This window comes from Lutjanus erythropterus, chromosome 2 (genome assembly GCF_056507025.1).
Source record: "Lutjanus erythropterus isolate fLutEry1 chromosome 2, fLutEry1.hap2, whole genome shotgun sequence".
NCBI classification, from domain to species: domain Eukaryota; kingdom Metazoa; phylum Chordata; class Actinopteri; order Lutjaniformes; family Lutjanidae; genus Lutjanus; species Lutjanus erythropterus.
Window position 1 is genome coordinate 21,786,423 of NC_139318.1, and position 9,404 is coordinate 21,795,826.

A 9,404-nucleotide genomic window follows, 5' to 3' on the forward strand; every position below is an offset into this window, starting at 1 on the left:
ATGGTGTGTGTGTGTGTGTCTTCCCAGTGATTCCCTGTGATTTCACCCAACAACAATAAAGTCTAACTAGCAAGCTAAATAATTATTAATTGATCTGATGATTGTTTCAATCATTCATAAGTCTACAAAATTGTATACAGTGAAAGCAATGAGAAACACAGATCACAAGTTCTCAAATTTCTTGTCTGATTGAATCAGTCCAAAATATATTTTACCATTGTATATGACAAATCCTCACACTGACAAGCTGTCACCAGCAAATGTTTGGCATTTTTGTTAAAACAAAAGACCAAATCAGTGAATCAGTTCGCAAAACAAGTTGCCAATACTTTTTTTCAGTCAATTAGTCAATTTATAAACTATAAAATCTTTGCAGCTCTAAACTCTCAACTAAAAATTTAGTTGATATTTGGGTGGTGTGATACAACAAAAATTATCACATGACAACACAAGGACATCTATTGTTTCATATTACGTGCTATCATTTATTTCACTGTGTTGAAAATCAGGTAATATTTTTTGTCGTTTGGAAGACACTGTGTTCTTCCGCACCATATGGACGCAGACAGGAAATTTGCATGAGGGCAACAAAAACAAACGTGGAGGAGAATGTGACACATGTGACACAAAACAAGGTAATTCCAAAACGAGGAGCTTGTTCCTAAAAGAGAGGGTCCTTCTGTCACATGGATGTGGTTTGGGTATGAAAAGTCTGACTCCGACCAGAAAATCATTTGCAAATGATGCTGCAGTCCAGTCCCCACAACAGACTCAACACCACTAACCTCTTTTACCACCTTTGCAACAATCGTGTCAAACAGTACGGAGGGAGTCTACGGATGAGTATAGATGCAAGTCTAGTTGAAAAGTGCTCTCTATTTAATTTAAATATATTTTATATATTACTATTTTAGATTTTGTTACATTCTAAATTCAAATTTTACACAAAGATTATAAATAAAAGGAGAGAAATAATCAAATACGAGTAAGTACCTTTTATTTGTCGAGTTTACAATTTAAAAAAGGCCTTTCCATATGGACATTTTATATAAACTATTTATTCACAGAAATAAATGCGCTATATTTTGATATCCATATATTATTGTCTGGATGTGAAATGACCTATATTGGGATATGAGATGTCACCTAGAAAATGGACACTTTATCCATATTACATTACACATTTACTCTGTGTGTGGTCTGACATGACAGGAGCCAAATTAAAACAATTAAACTGCGAGTGCTGCTGACACTCAAAAGACTGCGCTCCAGACTGCTCCTACAGTGCACTTCCTTTTAAAAAGTGACATTCCACATTTTTATTGGTCTCTGCAGAGCTAAAAATGGTTTTCTTTGATAGCTTAGAGAAGGAATTGTTTGTCAAATAGTCTCCTCTTCGCAGCAGAAAAAAGAGGTCTGACCTGGTATTAGCTCAAATAGATCTGCATATAAATGTACATTCAGTAAAGATGCATTGTGGGTTCATCAAAATGAACTGCAAGCTGTCTGTATTGTTAGTGTGCATGTGCGTGTGTGTGTGTGTGTGTGTGTGTGTGTGTGTGTGTATTTGTTAGTCTCATGCTCAACCTAGTCTCATACCAAAATGTGTTATAGCTCCATAGTTTACCAATAAGGGCTCTAAAATTGTGAGATGCTTAGATTTCCTTTCTCTGAGAACAACAAAATGGCTGACATCCTTTTCATTCTCAGTGGAAAATGCAATAATTAAAGATTGTTTCTACATTAAAAAGCATTTTGATGACATTTCTAGTGATAAATAGGCCTTTTATTTTCATAATCCACATTCAGTGGATGTATATGATCTTTAGTTTATTGGTTATGACCAAGATTCTTTCAGGTTTTGACAGGAAAATGTGGAAATGGTGCATTTCCTATTGTTGCTATGATGGTTGCTATGGATTTTTTTTAAATGGTGCACACTCATGTCACTGTCAATGACACTATCCTGAATAAATAAAGGTTGAAAAAAAAAAAACATGTAGCTTGGAATACTGGAATAGTATGATGTCATGATGATGTCATCACTATGACATTTTGATGATGTCATCCTGCCTTTGATGTTTGGAACTCTATAGGACCCAAGGATTCAGAGCAGTTATTATCATTTTAGATCACCGGTTTGTGCAGCGAAAGAAACAGTTCGAGAAATACTCAACTACTCAACTCAAAACACCAAGTTTGGTCCAGACGCAAATTAATTCAAAGTCATTTAGACAAATTCAATTTTGCAATGGAAAACAAGAAAATGAAAAAACAGAAGAGAGAGGACAAGAAACAATATCTTACTTCCTTGGAAATACAAGTAAGAAATGAACTGAAGGACAGTGAGGCAAAGCTCTCCCGCAGTTCTGATGGGAGAGTTCTGCTGGAAATCAGAGAGCAGAACCTGACTGATTTCTTCGATCAGCAGCTCAGAGAGAAGAAAGAAGGAAACAAGTGGAAACGTGAGAAGGAGCTGATGCAGACTGAGATGTGTAGCCTGAAAGCCAAGTTAGATGACTCTCAGGTTAAACATGTCTCCTCTGCAGATAAGGACATCGAGGACCTGAAACTGAAGCTGAAAGAAGCCAAGGATCTGTTGGAGACTGAGCAACTCCGCTGGAAGCAGGAGAGAACCTCCCTGCTTGAGGAGAACAAGAAATCCACAGCTTCCTATGTGGCTCAGCTAGAGGGGCAGAAACAGGAGAACAGCGCTCTTGTGGCTGCTCTGAAAGAGGCTGAGGAAAGGTTTCAGAGTCAGCATATCAAGTGGCAAGAGGAAATGTCATCTCTCGTTAACGCCAAAGAACGCCTGAGAAACAGTCTGCGTGACAAGAAGCACCAAGCAAAGAAGAACATCGAGAAAGCTCAGGCCCACCATGAAGCACAACTGGAGGAACACAGGGCAGAGACCAAGAAGATCGCATCTGCCCTGAAAGAGGCTGAGGACCAACTGGAGAGAGAGCGTCTCCACTGGCAGCAGGAGAGAACCTCCCTGCTCAAAGAAATCGAGAAATCAAACACTTCCAATGTGGATCAGCTGGAAAAGCAGAGACAGGAGAACAACACTCTTGTAGCTGCTCTGAAGACGGCTGAGGAACAGGTTGAGAGTCAGCGGATCAAGTGGCACAAAGAAAAGTTGTCCCTCGTTAAAGTCACAGACGGCCTCAAAAAGACTTTATGGGACAAGAAGTGGGAAGCAAAAAAGACTTTAGAAAAATCTCAGGTTTCCCATCAAGCACAACTTGAGGAACAGAGGGCAGAGACCAGGAAGATCACATCTGCCCTGAAAGAGGCCAAGGATCAACTGAAGAAAGAACGACTAAACTGGAAGCAGGAGAGAACCTCCCTGCTTAATGAAATTGAGAAATCAAACACTTCCAATGTGGATCAGCTGGAAAAGCAGAGACAGGAGAACAACACTCTTGTAGCTGCTCTGGAGAAGGCTGAGGAACAGGCTCAGAGTCAGTGGATCAAGTGGCAGAAAGAAAGGTTGTCCCTCGTTAAAGCCACAGACGACCTCGAAAAGACTTTACAGGACAAGAAGCGGGAAGCAAAAATGGCTTTAGAAGAATCTCAGGCAGAGACCACGCAGATCACATCTGCCCTGAAAGAGGCCGAGCATCAGTTGGAGAAAGAACGACTCTATTGGGAGCAGGAGAGAACCGCCCTGCACAGATCCAAAGATTCTGCTATGGCTCAGATGGAGCGACAGAGACAGGAGAGCAGTAATTTTGTAGCTGCTTTGTTAAGGGTTGAGGCAAAGCTTCAGAGTCATCAAATAATGTGGCAAGAGGAAAAGTTATCCCTCATTAAGGCCGCAGAAGAAACAAAGAAATCTATAGCCTCCTATGTAGCTCAGCTGGACGAGAAGAGAAAGGAGAACGCCACCCTCCTGGCTGCTCTGAACATAGCGGAGCAGCAACTGGGGAGTCATCAGCTGAAGTGGCAAGAGGAAAAATCGTCCCTCATTAAGGCCACAGAAGATCTGAGGAAGACACTCCAAGACCGGGACCTGGAGGCAAAGAAAACTGCATCTACCCTGACAAAGGCCGAGGATCTCTCAGAGACGGAACGACTCCGCTGGCAGCAGGAGAGAACCTCCCTGCTCGAAGAGATGGAGAAATCCAGAGCTTCCTATGTGACTCAGCTGGACCTCCAGAAACAGGACAACAACACTCTGGTGGCAGCTTTGGAGAACACTGAACAGGAGTTGAAACGTCACAGAATCGAGTGGCAAGAGGAGAAGTCATCCCTCATTCAGGCCATAGAAAAGCTCAAGGAGACATTGCTGGAAACGACCCATGAGAAGGAGGAGAACAAGAGGTTAATGGTGTCTCAGCTGGAAGAGCTTGAGAGTCAAATCACTAGAAAAAAGAGAAGGCGGAAGTGGTACAAAAGACTCTTCTAAGGCCAAACTCATTTACAACCATTGTATATATCATCTCATTTTATGTGTGTGTATATATGTGTGTGTGTATATGGGGGTGTGGGTGTGGGTGTGGGTGTGGGTGTGTGTGTGTACAGGGGGGTGTGGGTGTGTATATGGGGGGTGGGGGTGGGGGGGTGTATATGGGATGTGTGTGTGTGTGTGTGTACAGGGGGGTGTATATGGGGGGGTGTGGGTGTGTATATGGGGGGTGGGGGTGGTGGCGTTGTATATGGGATGTGTGTGTGTGTGTGTGTACAGGGGGGGTGTATATGTGGGGGTGTGGGTGTGTGTGTGTATATGGGGGGTGGGAGTTGGGGGGTGTATATAGGGTTTGGGGGGGTGGGGGTGTGTGAGTGTACCCCACAGGGTGTTGTGATGCATCTCGTGCAGTAGATAGAGGGAAGGTGCATGCCTTCCTGCTTACTGCTGCTGGCTAGCCCTCGTGGTGAACAGGGAAGCAGCCGCTGCATAAGTCTTCTCCTGCCAGTACATAGCCTCTCCAACGCCAAGACTCCTGCCAGGCCTCCCCGTGGCCACACACGGTAACTGGGTGCCTTGCGGACCCAGGCTAACATGGTAGGGGATCTCGGAGCTGCAGTGGTCCCCAGAAGTGATGTGCGGGCCCACAGAGTGGATATGCCCTGCCATCAACCAACCACTGTCCCGCTGCCTTGTGGGTTAGTCTGGGAGGACAAAAGGCTAGGGGAGTACACCCTGAGAGAAAAACAACGTGTCGGCAGCACACGTAGCCAGTCCACGACAGACAGTGGCACTGGCAGCTGCCTGCAGCTGGGGAGGATGCTGGTCATCTTGGGCTTCTCTTGTCAGTGGATTCCACCCTCCTACAGTCAAGAAGTGCCACTGAGGTAGGCACTTTAAAAACTGTGTGTGTGTGTGTGTGTGTGTGTGTGTGTGTGTGTGTGTGTGTGTGTGTGTGTGTGTGTGTGTATGTGTGTGTGTGTGTGTGTGTGTGTGTGTGCAGAACAAACAATTCAATGCTGTTCTCCTCAGACAGACACTCTGAAGTGTTGACATCAGATCTGGGAGGATGAGCAGCCAGGCGGTGCCCAAGATCACAGAAAGACAATATGTCAATATACATTTTCCAAATGCCATTTAGAGATCAGGAGCAGACAGCAGACAGCAGACAGCACAGAGAGACAGGAGAAAGAGCTACTGTGAATCCAGAGGTGAAATCACAGCATTAATATCAGCATGTATAATGAAAGAGCTTTTACCATCACTTCAGCCACCATGGTCCATAGAGAGAAGACACATGATACACACAACCTCTGCATGCGCAAATGGAAATGTACTAGAGCTGCAACGAAGAGTCAAGTGATCAATCAATCGACTGAAAACAAGATAACTTGCCAACTATTTTGATAATCAATAAATGTAATTAAGTGTCAGTCATTTTTGATGAGAAAAAGTCAAATTGGTTCCAGCTTCTTAAATGTGAGGATTTGCTTCCTTTCTGTCATTTATGTCAGTAAATGAAGAGTGTCTGGGTTTTTGACAGTTGGTTGGACAAAAGAAGCAATCTGAAGACTTTGGGATCTGGTAAATTGTGATGGCATTTTTCACTTTTTTTTGACATTTTACAGATTAAACAATTATTTGTTAAGATTTATTTTTTCTTAATTCAGGTTTAATATATTGATATGTTTTGCTCTGTTTGTGTTTTTATTTATAGTTATTCATCATTATTAAAAAAAAATGCTATCATGTCAAAAAAGTCAACTGCTTTTCAGGGAACATTACAAGAAATGTGTTTATCTATATATTGGGGTTGTTTCAATTTCAATACAAAATCGAAATTGGATCAAAATGAGTTTTCAGTTTCAATAATTGCAATCAAAGGCAGAATCTGTGATATTTCCAGTATTTTTTACCCTCCACTCCTGCCTACTTGTGATGTCCAGCACATATTTCAAGGAAAAAACAAAACAAAAAACACAACACAATACAACGTTTTATCACAATTGGTACTATATGAGGGTGAGCAATAAGGCCCTAAAATAATATCAAGATATTTCAGGTATTCTGCTCTGACGTTATTCTTGACAATATGACGAAATACTGACAAATGTTTTTGGTTTAGAACTCACAATAGCTGTTGAGCTCTCCTTGTGGGAGTTTTGACTCTCCCTATACTCAACCTGGCGCTTCTGCTTTTATTGTTACAGTCTTCCGGCACTTCTTACATATTACCCTAAATTGTTGTATTGCAGATCTTTTGTAACCAAACCACTTCCACAACACTGAAGTCACTTCCATTTTTGAAACTCCTTCATTGTCATACTATTATTGTCATGATATGAATTGTTCTTATCATGAAAAAAAATAGAACAATACAGTATGACACACTGTATATAGAGTATATTTTTTAAAGAACCTGAACATGTAAATGACAGTTGTATGGGAATAAAACAAATGATCTGCTGATCTTTACAAATCAAACCTCAAGTTGGGCTGCAACTAACAATTATTTTCAAAGTTGATAAAATTGTTGATTATTTTCTCTATTAATTGATTACTTGTTTGTTCTATAAATTGACTGAAATGGTGAAAAATGTTAATCACTGTCTCCTGTAGCCCAAGATGGCATCCACAAAGGTTTTTGGGTCTTTTTTGACCCCAACCCAAAGTTATTCAGTTTACGGTCATAGAGGAGAAGAGAAACCAGAAAATATTCACATTTGAGAAGCTGAAATCAGAGAACTTTGACTTCTTTTTCTTAAAAGAGTAGTCAAACCGATTTATCTATCATCAAAATAGTTGGCGATTAATGAAATAATCAATTAAAAATCAATTAACTGTTGCAGCTCTAGACTCAACAGTCTAATATGACAAAGCATTTAGCAGAAAAAAATCAAAAGATAGATAGAATCAAATTGTGACCTTAAAATCGCACGTCAAATTGAATTGTGAATTTGGAGATTCGCAACACCCCAAGTTTATTTTCTCAATTTTATATTTTTATCAGAACTTTTTCATTCCCAAATATTGGTATTGGCATTGGCCCCCAAACTCCAGTTCCAGTCACCCTCTAAAAGGCAAAAAAAAAGTGTTTTAAAATTACTAAAAATGCAGCTCTGCCACCCGAAACCCGAATTATTAACCATTAATAAGCATTTTTTTTAACGTAAGTATTTAAATAGTTACAATGTCAACACTGACTGTAACCACGAGAGCGCGATTCATAATTCTGGGAATGTAGTCATCATGGTCTGGTGGGATTTTTCGAGGGGTGGGGCATATTCCGCTTTCAGATGGGAAACGAGGAAAAAAAAAAAAAAAAAAAAAAAAAAAACTTTGCAAACTTACGCGGCAGGCGGCAGCGAGCGGAGACAATGAAGAGCTGATTTAACCGCTTGATACGAGAGTGTCCGGACTGGAGCTCACGGAATTCATTTTGTAACATGTTCCCTGAGCTCTGCCTTTCACCCTACCCCCACTTCCACAAACACATCCAGGACACACACACACACACACACACACACGGCACAGTCACCCATAAAAGTTGCTCTCCCTCCACCATTGACTTTTTCAAATGAGTGAGCAGAGCCATATCGACATCCTCACTGTACTACAACACGCACAAATACTACTAAATAAAAACACCAGGCGGCCAACATGACAGGACCGAGCGGGAGCAAATATCCCACCTACACACACGCACACACACACACACGGAGCACCGCTGCCCTGTAGCTGTATTTTCACTCCACCAAGTCTTAACTTAAATTCAGTACGTTTCGCTTTTCAAGGACACTGCAGCTCACTGTCACAAGCCTCTTTTCTGGTCGCGACAGACACGGGCGTGTTGCCCTGCAGGGCGAACAAGCGGAAAATGTGGGAAAAATCCCGAAAGCGTTTACCTTTTTGCTGTTTCTGCTGTTATAGCCGTTGTATGGGTTGATTCCTGCCCTTGTCGGTACGGAGAGCAGCATTTTTCTCGGCGCTATGTCCGGAGCGGAGGGGCGAGCTCAGCCCAGGCTGCCAGCTGACGTCAGCAGCTGGGGAAGTGAGAGCTGGAGTCCCGCTGACTGACGGAGAGTGGTGCTGCTGCTGCAGGACAGGACAGGACACACAGGACAGACAGGCAGGCAGGCAGGGGCCCCACAGGCTGCTGGCCCCTGTACAGGCTGCTTCAGGGGTCCATCAACTGTGATGGTAAAAGTACACATGTTCTTTACGCAAGTAATAGTACAGTTTGTTTTATAAAGACAAAGAAATGATTCAATTTCTTTACACATGTGAAAGTGAAAAAAATACAGGCTCTTAAATGTACGCAAAGTACGTAAAAGTAAAACATTTCAACCTTTTCATTTCAACCTCACCCTTTCTCCAAGGTCATCTCTCTGTATGTTTTCATTTTGTTACATCTTTTTCAACTTATGTCATTTTAGCCTTCTTAGGTCTTTCATCTTGTTGTCTTTTTCAACTTATGTTGTTTTTGTCTTTTTCATCTTGTTGAATATTTTTTTGAATATTTTAAACTGTTTTCATCTTGTTACATCTTTTTCATCTTATGCCATTTTAGTCTTCTTAGGTCTTTTATGTCTCTTTTCGTCTTGTTGTAGCGTGTTTAGTCTTTTTCAACTTCCGTTGTTTTTAACTTTTTCATCTTGTTAAATATTTTTCATGTTTTTAGAACTTTCATATCTTTTTTATCTTGTTACGTCATTTTCGATTTGTCTTTTTCATCTTTGATGTCTTGATTCAACTCTATATCTTTTTTGTCTTGCAACGTATTTTTCATCATGTAATGTTGTTAGACAGTTTTTGTGTCTTGAACATTTTTCTCTTGTTATATTTCGTCTTGTTCCATCTTTCAATTTATTACACCTTTACTTCTCCCTCATTTTATCTTTTTCTTCTAATTTTGTTTTCATCTTACTTCTTTTATGTTGTTTTTTGTTTTGTTACATCATTTTTGTCTTGTTACATCTTGCATATTTTTCAT

General features: G+C 41.0%; 1 protein-coding gene across 2 annotated transcripts in view; it reads right to left on the reverse strand.

Moving 5' to 3' along the window:
• LOC146331532 (RNA-binding motif, single-stranded-interacting protein 2-like) overlaps positions 1-8,704 on the reverse strand; it is a 43,695-nt gene extending 34,991 nt beyond the window's left edge. For both annotated transcript variants that reach the window (XM_084732560.1, XM_084732555.1), the window contains exon 1: positions 8,317-8,704. In XM_084732560.1, the coding sequence (XP_084588686.1) occupies positions 8,317-8,388 (72 nt within the window). In that variant the 5' untranslated portion in view covers positions 8,389-8,704. The remainder of the gene's footprint in view (positions 1-8,316) is intronic.
• Positions 8,705-9,404: the final 700 nt, after the last annotated feature.